The sequence below is a fragment of the Mirounga leonina genome, unplaced genomic scaffold, assembly GCF_011800145.1.
Source record: "Mirounga leonina isolate KUSES-001 unplaced genomic scaffold, KU_Mleo_1.0 Mir_165, whole genome shotgun sequence".
NCBI classification, from domain to species: domain Eukaryota; kingdom Metazoa; phylum Chordata; class Mammalia; order Carnivora; family Phocidae; genus Mirounga; species Mirounga leonina.
The window spans coordinates 63,225,716-63,244,100 of NW_023270415.1; the positions used below are offsets into that span (position 1 = coordinate 63,225,716).

Here is an 18,385-nt window from a genome sequence, read left to right on the forward strand (position 1 = left end):
ATACAGGTTCTTGTGTGAACATAAGTTTTCATTTCTCTGGGATAATGCCAGGAGTGCACAATTGCTGTATCATATTGTAGCAGCATGTTTAATTTAGCTTAGTGTTAGTTAGGAAACTGCCACACTGTTTTCCAGGGAGCCTGCAGCATTCTACACTCCCACCAGCAATATATGAGTGATTCTGTTTCTGTGCATGGTCACCATGGTCACCAATATTTGTTGTTGTTACTATATTTTATTTTAGGCATTCTGATATGTGTGTAGTGGTATCTCATTGTGGCTTTAATGTGATGGTTAATGAAATTGGATCTTTTTTGCGTGCTTATTTTACATCTGTATTTGCTCTTAGGCTGTTCATGTCTTTTGCCAATTTTTAATTAGACGAATGTGTGTGTGTGTTTAGTTTTTATCTGTTAAGTTTTGACAATTCTTCATTTATATTCTAGATACTAATCCTTTGTTAGACCTTTTTACAAGGTCTTTTGCAGAACAAAAGTTTTAAATTTTGATTAGGTCCAATTTATCAATTTATCAATTTTGCATTTTATGGTTATTGCTTTTGGTATCTAGTCTAAGTAAGTACTCTTTGGCCGTACATGCTAAAAATTTTCTTTTGTATTTTTATTCTAAAAGTTTTATGTTTTACATTTAAGTCCATGATCCAGGTTAAAATTTTGTAGAAGATTTGAAGTTTAGATCAAGGCTTTTGGGTTTTTTTGCCTATCAACGTACAATTCTCACGCACTACTTCCTGAAAATGCTCTATTTCTGCCATTGAGTTGCTTGGCACCTTTGTCAAGGATCAGTCGGGCAAATTTGTGTGAGTTTATATCTGAATTCTCTATTCTTTTCTATTGGGTCTATGAGTCTAACCCTCTTCCAGTATCCTACAAGCTTAATTTCCTATAGCTATATAAGTCTTGAGATTGGATGGACTGAATTCTCCCACTTGATTATTCTGTTTGAAAATTGCTTTCACTATTTTACTTCCTTTACCTTTCCATATAAATATTAGAGAAATCTTTATTCTACAAAAATCTTGTTGGGATTTTGTTAGGAATTGCATTAAATCAATACTCAATTATCAAATATTAACATGGGAAGAACTGACATCCTTACTGTGTGGATTCTTCCAGTCCTTGAACATGGTAAATTCCTCCATTTGTTTAGATATCCTTTGATTTCTTCATCAGCATTTTGTAGTTTTCAGGATACAAGTTCTATACAGGTTTTGTTCTGTTTACATCTCTGTATTTAATTTTATTTGGGGGAATTTTAGTTATATTTTATTTTTTATTTTGGTGTCCATATGTTCATTGTGAGTATATACAGATACAATTATATTTTTGTATGTTTATTTTGTGTCCTATGACCTTACTATTTGAATTTGCTAATTCTAGGATTTTTTTCCTTTAGATTTTCAGGGATTTTTCTATGTAGGTGATAAATCGTATACTGTGCAAATAGGGATAGTTTTATTTCTTTGCTTTTGATCTCTGTGCTTTTTATTTTCTTGCCTTGTTTCACTGGCTAAAATTTCCTGTACTGTGTTGAATAAGAGTGATGAGAGTGAACATCCTTGCCTTATTCCCCATCTTAGGGTGAGACTTTCTATTTTTCATGGAAATGGTTCATTCCATAGAATTTGTAGAATATATGTGTGGAAAGTTATTCATAGTATTGTTCCCTTATTATTCATTTGATGTCTGTAGGGTCTGTAGTGATAGTCTCTGTTTTTTTTCCCCAATATTGGTAATTATTATCTTCTCTCTCTCTCTTTTTTTTCTTTCTCAGCCTTGCTAGAGGTTTGTTCTTAAAACAAAACAAAACAAACAAACAAACAAAAAACCTTTTCAAAGAACTGGCTCTTGGTTTCAGTGATTTTCTCTATTTTTCCTCTGTTTTTAATTTCATTCATTTCTGCTCTTATTTTTCTTATTTTGTTTCTTTTACTGGTTTTAAGTTTATCTTGCTCATACTTTTCCAGATTGTTGAGATGAGAACTTGGATTACTGATTTGCAATGTTCCCTCTTTTTCTAATTACTTAAATGCTATAATTTTCCTTCTCAGCACTGCTTTAGCTGTGCTCTACAAATTTTGATATGTTGTATTTTCACTTTTATTCATTTCAAAGTATTTTTTGATCTTCTTTGACCTGTTCTCTTTGACTCATTGATTATTTAGAAGTGGTTGTTTATAATTTCAAAGTGTTTGGGTATTTTTCTGTTACCTTTCTGCGAGTGGTTTCTAGTTTGATTTCACTGTCATTAGAGAACACACTCTGTGTGATTTTTATTGTTTTAAATTTTCTGAGGTTTGTTTTCTGGCCTAGGATATGGTCTATCTTGCTACATACATGCCCTGTGGGTGCTTGAAAAGGATGTGTATTCTGCTATTGTCATGTGCAATATTCTGTAAGTTTGACTGGATCCCGTTGGTTGATGGTCTTGTTGAGTTCTGTATCCTTGCTAATTTTTCTGTCCAGTCATCTTATCAATAGATTCTGGATTCTTTAGTTCCCTGTCTAGGACATATGAGGTGAAAGGAAAACTCAGGGGATTCACCACTATATCATTCTTCAGGTCCTGCAATTCCTCCACCATATACCTTCTTCTCTCTTTCAGTGTCTTCTTATGCTTGTCTTAATACATCGTTTCCAGAATTTTTAATTGTACTTAGCAGAAATAATTGGGGAAAGTACATCAATTCTATCTTCCTGGAAGCACAACCATCATGTATTTTTTTAACCTTTGTCCCTCATGATATCATTGGTCTACAGGTTATATCTGGTTTACAGGGATGTGATCTGGGGAGAGGGTAATATCAAGATCTTCCTTTGAGAATTTGGTTTTATTTCCTGCCTTCATTGTATCCAGGGTGTGGAATGATTCTATTTGGCTACATCTCTTCCATCATTCTCTCTGGACCAGATCTCTTGGGACTAGGTTTGACAGCCAAGCAGTAGTTTCTTGAATACATTTCTCTGAGTTTTTAATGTGACTACTTTAAAGACCAATTTTTCCCACAAAAAAACTCTACCTGTGGTTGTTGATAGAGCATATAATATAGTCCCTGGCCATAAGTTAAGTGCTCAGTAACTATGTTTTTTTCTCATTAATATGGTTATTAAGGTTGCTTTGGATAAGTCCCTAGAGGATAAGAAATACTAAAGTTCTAGGACTTTGAACTTTACATGTCCCAAATCTTTTATAGAGTCATTTGTCTTAATATGTATATAACATACACAAAGTGCTTACATAGTGTCTAGCTTATAGTGAGCATTCAGTATATGTTATTTGCCTTTTCTTCTCTTTTTACTTTTAGATACTGGCCATTTGTTGAATTGAAGTCTTCTGTAAAAAGACTGTACCCCCTGATGCTTAAAAACACAGGCTCTTATATCAAAAACTCAAGTATCAATCTCAGCTCTGATACTTACTAAGTGTGAGACTTGGTCAAGTTGTTTAGCTTCATTGTGCCTTGGTTTTCTCACCTACAAAATGGGAACAATAATAGTAACTACTGAGAATTAAGATAATACTTCTAAAGAGCTCAGGAGAGTACCTTTAGATACACACGTGCTCAATCAATGTTGTGTTTCTGTTTTTGTTTTTTTTAATTATTCTATAGCAATGTGTTTAAGAGAGTTTTTTGGAGTCAAGGACTCTCTTATTTAAGTTTGTATCCTCAGAACCTAACATAGTGGTTGGTATGTAATAGGCACTTAAATGTTTCAGTGAACAAATATAGGAATGAATAATTGAATCAATTTGTCAAGAGATAAAATCTTAGAGGTAGCACAAAACCAATAGTCATTTCTGACTATTGGAGTTTCACAGGCTTATGAGAAGTAATTTTGGGAACGAGGTTCACTTAATGTATTTCTATACTTTAGCCTCAGCTCTTGCCACCATTGGGCCGCCTACAGAGCTGATTACTTCTGAAGTCACTGCCAGAAGCTTTATGGTTAACTGGACTCATGCCCCAGGAAAAGTGGAAAAATACAGAGTCGTGTATTATCCTGCCAGGGGTGGAAAACCAGAGGAGGTAATAAGGAGACGATATTTTCAAACTATTATTTTCACTCTTTCAAGTCTTCCACAGTAGTGAGGACAAGACAGAAATGCATGTATAAGGAGATTATTCTGTCACAAACATTTAAAATTCATTGGACTGAAATATATTTCCAAGTGTCTACTTTATTCTCCCATCTCTCAGGTTATGGCATTCATACTTTCTCCTCCCATCTCTATCTAATAACCCTCAGAATGAGTCATGTGTTCATTTCTAACACAACTTATTTTGACTTTTTTCCTTTTTAAAATTATTAAGTTCTAAAGCAGAAGGAATCAGTAGTTCATTATATGGCCAGAACCCCTTTTTCCTGTTCATGTAGTCTTTCTACTTTGGGAGTGGTCTGAATTGTCTGCCTTATTGAAGACTGTGTGTTCCAAATTAAGTGGTCATATAGTCCTCTAAGGTTTGAGATTTCTGGGACATTGGTGGAGATTAGCGCAACTGAGAAGCCATAATAAAGCATCTGTGGCTGGGCTTTTTCATGGTTTGGCCATCACAGGAGAGAACGCGTATTGAGAGATGATTGATTGGATTTTTCCCATTTCCTACCTTTGACATAGCAATCACAGGGAATATGTTAAAATGTGATGAAATCCCCCCCCCCCCCGCCTTTTTTTTTTTGAAGTGCAAACCTTTTGTTGTTCCAACCTTTGGTTGACCTCAGCATGTTTCACAGTATTCTTCCGTATTATGGCAAGATTTTTAATTTTTTTTAGGTGTTCAAGAAGTAGAGCAGGGAAATTTAAATCATCTGTACTGAAAAAGAAGTCAGAGTGCTTCCAATACTTCTATCTTTTTCATGACTAATAAGTCTGTTAAATGCTTCCCAAAACTCCATGGAAAAATATCACATGTCAATTTTAAGTGCAGGTGGTTAAGATAACAATTAGCCTGGGAAAGACACTCTCAGATATAACTTAATAAGGGACTTTTGGACATATTTCATAAAAGGTGCATCAATTCCCAGAGGAATTCAAGGAGAACTGACTGCCTCAGTGGAAAAGACGACGTGGCACAAATAAGAAAATATTGAATGATGTGTTCTTGCTAGAGATATTTTGCTCTTTGGTTTCAATTCTGCATGTCAGATATTCCATACTCTCATTCCTCGAACTGTTCTTTAATCAGGTGGTGGTGGATGGAAGTGTGTCTTCCACGGTGTTGAAAGGCTTAATGTCTTTAACTGAATATCAGATAGCAGTCTTCGCAATATATGCTCACACGGCCAGTGAAGGCTTACGGGGAACCGAAACCACACGTATGTATTGAGTTCTACCCCGCGTCTGACCTTGTACAGCATTGCTTAGGTGGCCTTTCTTAAGTTGGAATTCTGCTCAGGTTGTATTGATGGCCATCCTGAATCCAATTCCTAGGCAATGGTTGTGGTGCTCTATGCGATGTGGGTCCATGTTGTAGTTGCAGTTTGCAAGTGCTGCATATTCAGAGGGATATTATAGACCTCTGCTTTGATAAGGGGAGAGCAACCTTGGTGATGAAGGACACAAAATATATGTACTCACTTAATAAGCAAGTATTTAGTGAATGTGTATTATGAACTAATTTAACTACCGACTCATTCATGTCTCCTCATTGTGTCTGCGTGGATGGGTATATATTCATTCACATATTTGTTCATCCAGCCACACGTTCTGTCACATTTACTAAGTGACCCAGTGACTGTGTTTAATAACTGCCTCATGGCAGACGCTTGGCAAGGGCCATAAAACAGTGGTCAGAATAGTCCCCTTGCTCTTGACTGGCTCCCAGAGAAACGTGCCCATCACTGTAGTGGGATATAAGAAACTAGAAGATGTTGTTCCTGCTTTTAAACATTCACCATGTTTGCCCTCCTGGAAGGGGTTGGCATGATTGTGTGAACATATTTAAGGATGAATATTATTTGAAAAGTAAACTATATTTACTTAGTAGATAGTAACACCTAGATACTTTGAAATAGACAAGCATACTGATAAATGGTTGAACATTAATAAAAAAATCTCTTGCAGTTGCTTTACCCATGGTTTCTGATCTTGAACTCTATGATGTAACCGAGAACAGTCTGAGGGCAAAATGGAATGCAGTGCCTGGAGCATCGGGATACCTGATTCTCTATGCTCCTCTCACGGAGGGTCTGGCTGGGGATGAAAAAGAGGTAACCACCTGCTGCCTACTAGAGTCCTAGAATCTTTGACTTCCTGAAAATGGCTTTTTTTAATTCTAAAAGTTAAATGTATAAAATTTAGAAAATTTACATTATTTAAAAGGGGAAAATCATTTGTAATCCCCCCACCTAGAAATAGCTATTGTTAATATTTGCTTAAGTCCTTTTTTTTTTTTTTAAGATTTTATTTATTTATTTGAGAGAGAGAGAATGAGAGACAGAGAGCATGAGAGGGAGGAGGGTCAGAGGGAGAAGCAGACTCCCTGCCGAGCAGGGAGCCCGATGCAGGACTCGATCCCGGGACTCCAGGATCATGACCTGAGCCGAAGGCAGTCACTTAACCGACTGAGCCACCCAGGCGCCCCTGCTTAAGTCCTTTTTAATGCATTTTTTTAAACACAGAAAATGGGAATGGTTTTGTAGTCTCCTGTTTTTATTTTGTTTATTGTGAATATCTTTTCATACCACTAAATAATATTTTATATGGTTGTTTTAAATGGTGCTATAGTATTACATTGGTTTTTTGTATCAGGACATGTTTAATAAATTACACGTTATTGGGCATTTAGATAATGTGTTGAATAAATATGCTTTTGTGATCATTCTTAACATATAACTTTGCAAGGTTGTCAGATTATTTCCTTAGGATAAATTCCTAGAAATGGAGTTTATCTTTTCCAAAGGGCATGCAAAGGCTTATGCTAAGTATTAGCAAATGATTCTAGAGAAATTTGTTATAATTTATATTGATGTATGCAATTCACAGATGGTTGTTTCCCCATATGTACACTGACTTAGAAAGTTTTTTTCCTAATTTGAGAAGTAGAAAAATGGATTAGCATGGATTTTTTTTGCATTTTTTCCATCTTAAATGATGAATCTTTGACTTTCAAATGATTTATTTTAGGCTTTGTTTTTAATTTATAAGGAATGATTACTATAATATAGATATTCAAGGAATGATGAGGAAATATCTGTAACACTTGGGAGTGTTTGACTAGGCAGAGAGAGTGGTCAAGGGGGAGTTCAGAACTCAAATCTTTACTATTGTCTAAACATTGTCTTTAACATTGCTTCTGGTGACAGAAATGTTTAGGGCCAAAAATATGGTGAATCTGAGTGTCAGGAACAGAGCATTGGTGACATGTTTTTGTTTGTTTGTTTTGTTTTCGCCTAATGTTTAGAAAGCTTTAGTTCATTTGGATTTAATGTTGATCTGAATTATTTTGGCAGAAGGGAGACAAAAAAATGAAGCTAAAAAGATGATCAGCTTCACCAAGAAGGAAAAAAATAAGAAAGTAATACTAGTTCACACCCAGCAGATCAGCAGTTTTTAAACTTCAGTAATAACTGCATATTAGTGAGCATATGGGAAACAGAATTATTCATGTAAATTGGTATGTAAATTGGTACAGCTGCCTTGGAGAATAATTTGAAAGATATCATCAAGTTGAAGATATATATAACCTTTTAAGGAATATATCATAAGGAAACCTCCTGCAAGGCTTTTTGGGATGCAAGCATTTGTTCAAAACACAATGTTGCAAACGATTGACATGTTCATCAATAGAGGGATGGAAAATAGCAGAATATTTACACAAAAGAATTCCATAAAGGAATTAATAATGTCATCTCTGTCCCTGCCCATCAACATGGATACACCTTGAAACAGAAATATTGACAGAAAAAAAAGTTGCAAAAAATTATGTTGATATGATTCCCTTTATGTACATTGTTAACATACAGAACTGTATGTTATTTACAGATATATACATAGTAGAAGTAAATAACTGGATCAGTAAGGGACACCTCAACATTAGGGTAGAGATAGGGAACAGAAAGAATGAGAAAGAACTTCTGTTTTATCTGAATATGTTAGCTCTTTTAAAAATAAGATCAGAAGACATTGGAGGGTATGTGCTATGGTGAGTGCTGTGAATTGTGTAGGACTGTTGAATCACAGACCTGTACCTCTGAAACAAATAATACATTATATGTTAAAAAAAAAGAAGATAGTAGGAGGGGAAAAATGAAGGGGGGGAATCGGCGGGGAAGACGAACCATGAGAGACTATGGACTCTGAAAAAACAAACTGAGGGTTCTAGAGGGGAGGGGGGTGGGGGGATGGGTTAGCCTGGTGATGGGTATTAAAGAGGGCACGTACTGCATGGAGCACTGGGTGTTATATGCGAAGAATGAATCATGGCTCACTACATCAAAAACTAATGATGTATGGTGATTAACATAATATAATAAAATAAAATTAAAAAAAATAAGATCGGAAGTCAATATGACAAAATGTTCATATTTATTAAATTTGAGTGGTGGGTGCAACAGGGTGAATCACATTCATTTCTCTACATTTATTTTATATGTGTGGAAATATTTCAGAATTAGAATTTCTAATTTGACAATAACATTGGCACTTGTGTGATTGGAGACTGACTCTGGAGATATTTTTCTTCCTTCCAAAACAAAAATAAAACCATGCTGTCAGGCACTTGTCACACAACTGAGAATGTTGGCTAGTTTATTTGACTCCAAGGGTCAGAAAAGTCAGCCCGGAATCAAAAAGCAAATTGCCACGCTGGATGTCAAGGTGAAGGTGGATTGATCTCTTCTGCAACCTGGAAAGAACTTGCAGTCCAAGTGCATAGGCCCCTTTGTTGAATGGGGCAACAAAACTGGTCCAGCTCAGTCAGGCTTGAAGTGAAGACTGGGCACCCAGCCAAGGGACTGGTTAAAATTAGCCAGTGATGAGAGATGCCCACTTGGCGTGTCCCCAGCTTGCTGACCTAGAGCTTATACTCTTTCTAGACAACATTTCTGACTCAGTTCCACCCACACTCTTCTGAGGACTAAATTTGTGACTCTGTTATTCTGGCTGAGATTACTACTTGTCCAGATGTGAAGCGTTATCCGAAAACAGCATGCATGGGTACTTTCAGTTTTGTGTGGCCCCATGGCACCTGTTCCTAATATAAAATGACACCAGACAATGAAAAATTATGGTTGAAGCGTTTGAATAAGGGGTTGTGAGGACACAAAATCTTACTCCACAAGTCTCACCTTTCCTCAGCCACACTCTGATCAACATGAATGGTACACATTGGCTAACGATCTGCTAACGTGTGTTCTTTTCAGATGAAAATTGGAGACACCCACACAGATATTGAATTGAGTGGGTTGATGCCCAATACGGAGTACACAGTTACAGTTTATGCCATGTTCGGAGAAGAGGCCAGCGATCCTGTCACAGGCCAAGAAACCACACGTGAGCAGCTCAGTCATTCAGAGGAAGTACTGGAATAAAAGCCCAAATACCTGTTGGGATTCTAAACTGGGAATACTGGCTTAGGTTGAAACCTCTTAGGAGCTAATTGTAACTTAAGAAAATGTGTATTTTATTTAGTGGCAGGAAATATACCAGTTGATTAAAAAAAGGAGGGGGATGGTCCTAAAAAAATGATGTCTGTGGGTACCTGTTCCTAGGACTGGCATTTTTATCCAGAAAGGAAACTAGACATCGTTCCACCCAACTGCTAAATTTAACTGAACTCCAGAAAAATTTGGAGCAAAGCGTACACAACACTTAAAATAATTATATTGCTTTTCTCTCTCCTATACTTTCTCTCCAGCCCCTGAAGTATTAAGAGAGTCACTAAACTCTATAGGCTCTTTATGGCCAAATAGTCAATATGTATTGAATGAGTGAAAAGAATTGGTCTTTTCACCAATTTTCACTTTTCGCTAATTGGGTGAGGAAGCATCGTACTTTGTGGCGATGGCTGACAACTGTTATTTTTTGTCTTCTAGGTGTTTGCTTTGTTGGCTCTCTAAGCCCTCTATCACAGGCTCGTGAATCGATTGATTGATTGATTGCTGGATTTAACTCTAACTGCTCTTCTGTTCCTACTAACTGTGACCTTGGCCAAGTTACCTCAGTTTTATGACCTATATAATGGGGATATTAGAATCTCCTTGCAGGCTATTGTAAGGGTTTAATGAGAGACATGAGTTATAGTGATCTGTTCCAGAGCATCTCAGACTCATAGAGCATGTGATAAACCTTAACAGTTGGTTGTACTATAAGCCTGTAAAAGCTCATGAAACTCAAAAATTATTGACAAATTTTAATCTGTTGAATCAGGAGAGGGCCCTTGAAGAAGTACAGAAAACTATGGAATTGACAGGAATCTGCAGAAATACTAATGCCTCTTCATATAATTTTAGAGCAACTGCAAAGTGTTCATTTTTACACCTTCCCACAAAGCCAGTGGGATTTATCCAGGGCACGCCTTCTACTCATGGAGTCAACAAATATATATATTGAGAACTTGCTACACTGGGGATAAAGCCGGGAACAAAATTAATCCCTAATCCTCTGAGGTTACAATATATGGAGGGAGAGAGACAGTAGATCAATAAAATCACAATATAAGAAATAAACCAGGGACGGGAGTTGGGGATGGGGTGGAAGCATTATTTTACGGACGGTGATCCTGGAGGGCCTCAGTGGGAAGGTGACCTATGTTCAGAAACCTGAACGTTGGATGACTCAAGGGTTTTTGGCCTGAACAATAGGAAGGATGGAGTTTCCATTTGTTCAGAGGGAGAGATTGAGAGAGAAGATTGGAAAAGTTGGCAGGAGTCAGTAGTTCGGTTTGGGACAGGTTAAGTTGAAAATGCCTAGTAGATCCCCAAGTAGAGAGGACAGAGGCCATCAACCTCGCTTTACACATGGGACATTGTGGAGAAGACCAGCAGAGTGATTTGCCAGCATCGAATGACAATTGAATGAAATAGCTAAGATTTAATTTCAGGTGCCCTGGTTTTTGATCCATTAAGTTTCTTATTTATAGCAGGCTGTAATAATAGCATTGATCGGAAAAGAAAGACACAGAAAATGTACCTAAATCTTATTTATTTCTAAGCACGTGTAACTTATTAATACTATTCATTCCTTACAAGGAAAGTTTTTTTCTTTGTTAACTTGTTCGTTTTCTTTGTTGTAAGTTATTATCTGGGTAAAATTTTTCATATGTGAGTCGTTTAGAAATCAAAGATGCTGGGGTGGTGGGTTGTTTTTTTTTTTTTTTTGGCTTTTTTAGGTGTATGTTATTTAACATTTTAATTATTTTCTATTCCACTTACTGCAAAGTGCCTTTAAGTCCACCAAGAAACCTGAGAATCTCCAATGTTGGCTCGAACAGTGCTCGGTTAGCCTGGGACCCAACGTCAAGAAAGATCAGTGGTTATCGAATTGTATATAACAATGCAGATGGCACGGAAATTAATGAGGTAAGCTGTGGATCACAATTTCTATTTTTTTTTTTTTTTTGATGGGTGTATGTTAGCTTTTTCTGGCTGCACAACCGATCATTCCCAAAACTATAGTGGCTTAAAATAATACAAATTGTTTATTTTCTCTCACAGTTTTTGCCAGGAATTAGTGCGTCAACTACTTGGATCTATATTTCTGGCTTGGGGTCGCTCATGAGATCATTGCCAGATAGTGGCTGCTGCTGATGTCATCACGATGGCTTTTCATTCAAATGTCTGGTGCCTGGTCTGGGAAGACTGGGTCCTGGAAGCCAGAGCAGCTCTCCGTGTCTCCAACTAGACTCTTTACATGATCCCTCCAGCATGGCAGTTTTAGGGACTTGTTACATGCTGGCTCAGGAGTGCCCAAACATGTGTCCGAAGAGACAAAGAGAAAGAGAGAGAGAGAGCGCACTAGGTGAAAGCTCTGTCACCTTCAGTTACTCAGAGAAGTCACAGATAGCTAAGATTTAATTTCACGTGCCCTGGTTTTTGATCCATTAAGTTTCTTATTTATAGCATTACCTCCACCCCACGCAACTGGTAGGAGATATCACAAGTCCCCACATGGATTCAACATGAGGAGGAACACAGGTCCCACCTATGGTGAGAGGCAGGTGGGATGGGAGATATATGTTGATGTGGCCATCTTTGGAGTATATAGTCTGCCCCGGTGCAAGGAGGTGGGGAAGTAGGTATCTTCCTAGATGTTGTAAACTAGAATTAATGTCAGTGTAGTCCACTTTATCTCTCTGCTTTTGAGTAAACTACCATCTGAAAGATGCTAGTTAGATGAGTTAAATACAAAGCTGAGTAATTCAAGTTTTGTGTAGGAAGATACTTTAAAATAGCAGAACTTCCTAGAACTCATGAAGATACAGTATCTTATACTCAGTCACTAATAACTTCTTCACAAATAATTTCTCCACAAATTCCTTCCTTGGGAATATATTTTAACAGGATAGATAGCAAAGTTATTATTATTTTTCCTCAACTTGATCCAAGAAGTTAAGACCAAGAGGAAATATGTTGGATTACATCACTTCTATTTTCTGACCAGATGAAGAAACTATTTTCATTTGCAGAGACAAACTGTTTCCTACAATTAAATCCAAGCAGTATTTTGCAGAATGCCCCCTCACACGGGACATTGGATAATGAATGCACAATACTGCACATTTGCTAATATTTGATATTTGTATATATTGTGAAATCATCAGCACAAGAAATGTACTTAACATCCTGTTAACAACAGCTGTTGTGGCCTCTTATGGTATTTTAGGTTATTTGCTATTATAAAGAATGACCCCAGACTAATATATTTGTTGAGAACTACATGTGTTTTTTTGTAATGTTTTTCTTGGAGATGCCTTTGGCACTTGCTATTTCTAATTTGTATTGTGCTGGGAAATTAGAAAACTATATTTGGTAAAACTGAATTTTAAACATGAGAAAATGGTCTATGAATTAAAATCTGAGAAAATTTTATTTGAGTAAAATACATAAACAATATGTGGTTTTACTGTAGCATTTCCAGTTTGACTGGTGTGTATATGTCTGTGTGTGTGTGTGTGTGTGTTCTTATTTCTTAATTCTTAACCATGCCATTGAGACTAAATGTTGCTAGACAAATGTCTTTTGTCTAAGTGTAATATTACTTTGCCTAATTTTGGCATATATGATTTTAAGGGTGAGTATTCCTACTATATTTTGCTTTAACTTGTGTTAATTAAGCTTTTATTTACAGGCAATGCTATAGTTGGGTTTTTAGGAAACTTCCAAAGCATTCTGGAATGAACTTTAAAATGTCCCAACCAAAATCTACTTAGTTATGTAACCTGCCATTGATCATAAGCTTTTGCTTTTGACTCAATTTATATTTCTCTGATTTACTTCCTGTTCCTCCCATCTTCCCTCCTTCATTTCCTCTTTCTCCCTTTTGTCTTTTCTGTATTATCCCTCTCTCCAACTGCTTGGAGACCAAGGAAGAAAAATGAAACAGAGCACCCAAATGTCAATGGTGATGATGGTGATGGCAGCTAACCCGTGTTGAGCGCTTACCTTGAACCAGCCACTGTTCTGAGAGTTTACAGAGAGCCCCTCATGCAACCCTTAGAGAAAACATGCTGAAAACATGGCTTGTCAGCTGAGGACAGGGCCATCTCAGAGAGCATGTGCTGGGAGAGGATTTGGGGAAATGTGCAAGCAGGATGGAAAACTAAAGTGCTGCCATTTGAGTTTTATAAGTGAAAGGCCAGTTTTTAGACTCAGACGCAAGTCCAGTTCCCGACAGCTATGACTCAACAAGAGAGCCCAGAGCGGAGCCCAATCCCTTGTTCCTCATCAAGGACTCTTTCTTTATCCATCCCAGAATTAGACTGAAATTAAGCTTTTAGGCCAGACTGTTTGAAAATTTTTCAAAAATAGTTATATAACCATGAGATCATGGTCATTTGTTATCATTTTCTCAAATTCTTCTCCTACATCTTAAAAGTACTACCAACAAAATCAGTTCCAGAACTCAGTCTAAAACATAATATAACTAATAAAAATAGATCACACCTTAACGTTTTCATTTGATGGAATAAAATAATCAGTAGTTAATGCATAAAATATGGTCTGTTCAAAGTCAAATAATGCTTTAATAAATAAAAGATCTTTTCAACAGATATATATATATATATATGTTTCAACATGTATGCTGAAAAGATATGTATGTATATACATATGTATCTATGTACATATATAAAAGGGGAAAACTGTGTGTATATACACACTTTTTCCCTTTTTGTCTCTTGGTGTACCAAAGAAAGTTTGATTTTTAACTGCTTTGTGTATGTTTGGTATCTTCATGAAATGCCTATTTGTCACAGATTTGGGACTTAGAAGTCAAGGCATAACTACCCATTCCAGCTAATAGATTTATGTCCTGGAAGTTAGTTTAGGTCTTTAGGCCTCCCATTCCTTGTTTGTAAAATAGCTATTATAAATACCTAGGGTTTGGTGGGGGGAAGAGGGGGCTAAACACGACAATGAATGTGAAGTCCTTGATATGTTTAAGTGCTCAGTAAACCCAGCTATTATAATCCAGAACAACAGAGGCAATATGTAAATATCATTTAGGAGAACATGTCTTGAACTCCTATTTTAAATACAGATTTGTCTTTTCTGTGAGTTTAATGAAGCCATACTGTGCATAGGATTTTGAGTCCTATAAAATACTTGTGTTGACGCACTGGGTACTAGCTGGTTTTCCATTGGCAAGTTCCTTAACTTTTCAGAGTCTCAGTTTCACCATCTTCAAATTAAGGGTAATAATTAGCTACTCTACAAGGTTGTGGACTACTGGTTAAAGGAACTAATACACAGGAAGCATGCAGACAATACCTAAACCAAAGTAAACATTAAATGCTAAGAATGACCTATAATATTATCAGACCCAGATTCAGAAGAAGATAATCAATATTTTCAGTTCACTCCTGTAACTAATACTCTGGCTTAAAATAATAATCCATGATTATGCAACCTGGGCAGAGCTCAGCAAGGACAGCTTGGCTCTGCTGATCCATGTGGTGTCAGCCGAGGTGACTCTTGCATTCATGAGGGAGCTTGACTGAGCCAGAATTTCCAAGATGACTTCACTTCTGTGTCTGGTATCTCAGCCAGGGTGGCTGAGGTTGGTTGGCCCTCTCTAGAAGAGTGGCTAAGGGTTCCAAAAGGATGAAAATGGAAGCTCCTTCCCCCAAGACTCACACTCTCTTTTTTGACCTGCATTTGATTTCTTAGCGATGTATATGGTTTCTGGATTGCTCTGAGTTCTAAGGAGCCCTTTTTTATCTTTCTTAAAAATGATCTTTGGTGCCTCCTCTGTTCACTCAAAAACAAATATAATTCAACATGCAGTACTGAAGAAGCTAAACAAGGTCCTGCCCTGGAGGGGCTTACCCTCTACACAGGAGAAAATAAATATATAAAATAATCACAGGCTGTGTTTGGTGCTGGGAGGAAACAAACAAGGGCAGTGTTAGGGGATAGCCCTACTGAGGTAGGTGACAAGAGAAACCTCCTGTCAGGAGGTAAAAGTTAAGCACAGTCCTGAGAGATGACAAAGGTCTAGTTTTGAAAAGAGCTAGGATCCCAAAAAGCATGAATTGCATGTACAAAGGCCCTGAGGTGGGAAAGACACTACCTGAGAGGTCAGTGTGGTTGGAGCCCAGCGGGTGATTCAAATTATGGCAAGAAAAAGAGCACTGCTCCAGATTATGCAAGACCAAGAGGTCATCGCAGGATGCTTGGTTTTGATTTGGAAGGCAACAGAGGTAGCCAAGGAAGGTTTTAAGTAGGACAGTGACACATTTTATATTTTGGTAAAGGTCACATTGACTGCGGTGAGCAAATCCATACAGTAAGCTTAGTCAACTTCCCCTTAACCTCAGGTGCTATCAAGTTTAGTCATTGATAGTATTGTAAATAATGGATCTTACTGATATTGCTCTAAATACCTCTTGAAAACATTTTAAATGGTATCTTTTTTTGGCAGAGTCTGCTATCAGGTAAATAGGTTCATTTCTTCCATTCCTCAGCATCTTATTATTAAGTGCCTCCCCTACAGGGGTTTTGGAAGGGTTAATCGAGACAATGTACAGAAAATGCTTAAGTCAGGCACCATTTACTTGGTCTAGAATATGCCCCCAGTGCTATGTAGCTCAGAGGCCCAAGACCCAAACTTTCAGTGATAAAGCTGTGTGTGTTTTTTCTCTTCATGGAGGATGGCTTTGCTCAGGGCTCTGTGTTCTAAATCCTGCTTCCATTTCTTCTTACTTTATGGTTTCTCTCTCTCTCTCTCTCTTTTTTTTTTAAGATTTTATTTATTTATTTGAGACAGAGAGAATGAGAGACAGAGAGCATGAGAGGGAGGAGGGTCAAAGGGAGAAGCAGACTCCCCGCCGAGCAGGGAGCCCGATGCGGGACTCGATCCTGGGACTCCAGGATCATGACCTGAGCCGAAGGCAGTCGCTTAACCAACTGAGCCACCCAGGCGCCCTTACTTTATGGTTTCTTTCTTCATTCTTTGCTGTTCCCTTTCTAATCCTTCCTATACCCTGGGTCCTTATCCTTAACACTTCATCCCTTATGTACTCTAAAGAGATTGGTACATATTTTTCCCAAATAAATCTCTCTGTGGAAGATAAAGGAATATTTCAAGTGTTTACTACGATCTTTGGTGTGAATATCCCCTGATTCTTCCCCTGCATGGTGGCTCATCTGGGTAGCTCTTACAGGAGTTATTGTGTGATAATTCGTCATGGGTCAGGGAGCCCAGGCAGTGAAGCCAAAAACTGGCTGCTCCTAGCAGATCAGGCTGGAAACATTGTATTTGTTTCTGGTAGCATTCTCAGGTGTGTGCACTTTCCCTTCTAGATCTTTAACGAGTGGAAATAACGTTGCTTGCAAAGATGTCCTCAGAATTAATGGAGAGGTAATCTATTTAAAGGTGAAGATTAGAATTGTGTAATACAGAAGCTGCCTGATTCTAGAATTCAGTAATATTTTGGAAGTCCTTATAGCTCTGCTGCCAGGCCCAGTAAACTACAGACAATAAGAAAATGCCTTTTGTTTCCTGTGTCTGGAGAGTATCGGATGTAGCTGGTCCGACGTCTCTGTTTTGCAGGTTGAAGTCGATCCTGTTACTACCTTCCCTCTGAAGGGCTTGACGCCGCTCATGGAGTACACTGTGGCCATTATCTCTATCTATGATGAGGGGCAGTCGGAGCCTCTGACTGGAATTTTTACCACGGGTAAGCCTTATTATGGTTTGGAAGTTTCCAAGAGTAACTATATAGAAACCAGAAGCTGGAGCAGCTTCCTCAACTGTGATTTTGAAGGGATTGCATTTTGATCTTTGTGTTGAATTATTATTATTTTTAAAGATTTATTTCAGAGAGAGAGAGAGAGAGAGCACACATGCTCATGTGGGGGGGGAGGGGCAGGGGAAGAGGGAGAGAGAGAATCTCAAGCAGGTTCCCCACTGAGCACAGAGCCCAAGATGGGGCTCCATCTCATGACCCTGAGATCACGACCTGAACCAAAACCAAGAGTTGCATGCTTAACCGACTGAGCCACCCAGGCGCCCCTACGTTGCATTAACAACTGAACAATTAGGTGACTAGAATGTGTACTGCTTAATTGTTTTCTATCAAAGCAAGGGAAAGAGAGGAAAGATCATCTAAATTCAAAAGGTCCCAGTTAAATAAATGTGTGTACTCTTCTATTCCTAATCTTACACCATTTCTTTTGTTCTGTGGGTCTAAAAATTTCACAGCTTTCTTCTGTTTTCATATGCATGTATGTTAAGTTGAACTTCCAAAATTGTTGATACCCAACAATTTTTTGACCTGCAAGAATGACAGTTTCATACTATGTAACCTAAGACATCGATCTGTAGCCAATAATATGTTCATGCAGCCTGATACATTAATACAACAATATGGAATCTTTTAAATACTAAAATAAAAAACATAAGGCATGACTGCATGATTTTCCTTTTCTATATATACTCTGTAGTCAATAAATACAAAATTTTTTGCCTCTTGGTGGAAACAATTCTATTGTTTGCTTTCTGAACTTAACATTGCTTTGCTTGGGAAAACAAGTGAGTGCTATACTGAGGACAGGAGGAGCTATTTTGGAGAGAGAAGAAATATGCTCCATTGAGAAATAATGTTGACAGAAAGAAGTTCAGTAATTCCGCAAAACTTCCTGAGGGCTAACTCCAGTTGGGATTCTCCTGGTGTCCTGTGAAAGAGTTTTAAAATCTCTAATTT

General features: G+C 37.6%; 1 protein-coding gene across 5 annotated transcripts in view; it reads left to right on the forward strand.

The window, feature by feature from the left end:
• COL14A1 (collagen type XIV alpha 1 chain) overlaps positions 1–18,385 on the forward strand; it is a 199,527-nt gene that overhangs the window by 52,380 nt on the left and 128,762 nt on the right. For 4 of the 5 annotated variants that reach the window (XM_035011835.1, XM_035011832.1, XM_035011834.1 and 1 more), the window contains exons 9-14: positions 3,897–4,048; positions 5,207–5,336; positions 6,085–6,230; positions 9,384–9,513; positions 11,401–11,540; positions 17,233–17,359. In XM_035011835.1, the coding sequence (XP_034867726.1) occupies positions 3,897–4,048; positions 5,207–5,336; positions 6,085–6,230; positions 9,384–9,513; positions 11,401–11,540; positions 17,233–17,359 (825 nt within the window). The remainder of the gene's footprint in view (positions 1–3,896; positions 4,049–5,206; positions 5,337–6,084; positions 6,231–9,383; positions 9,514–11,400; positions 11,541–17,232; positions 17,360–18,385) is intronic. The other variant, XM_035011836.1, reaches the window with a different exon arrangement.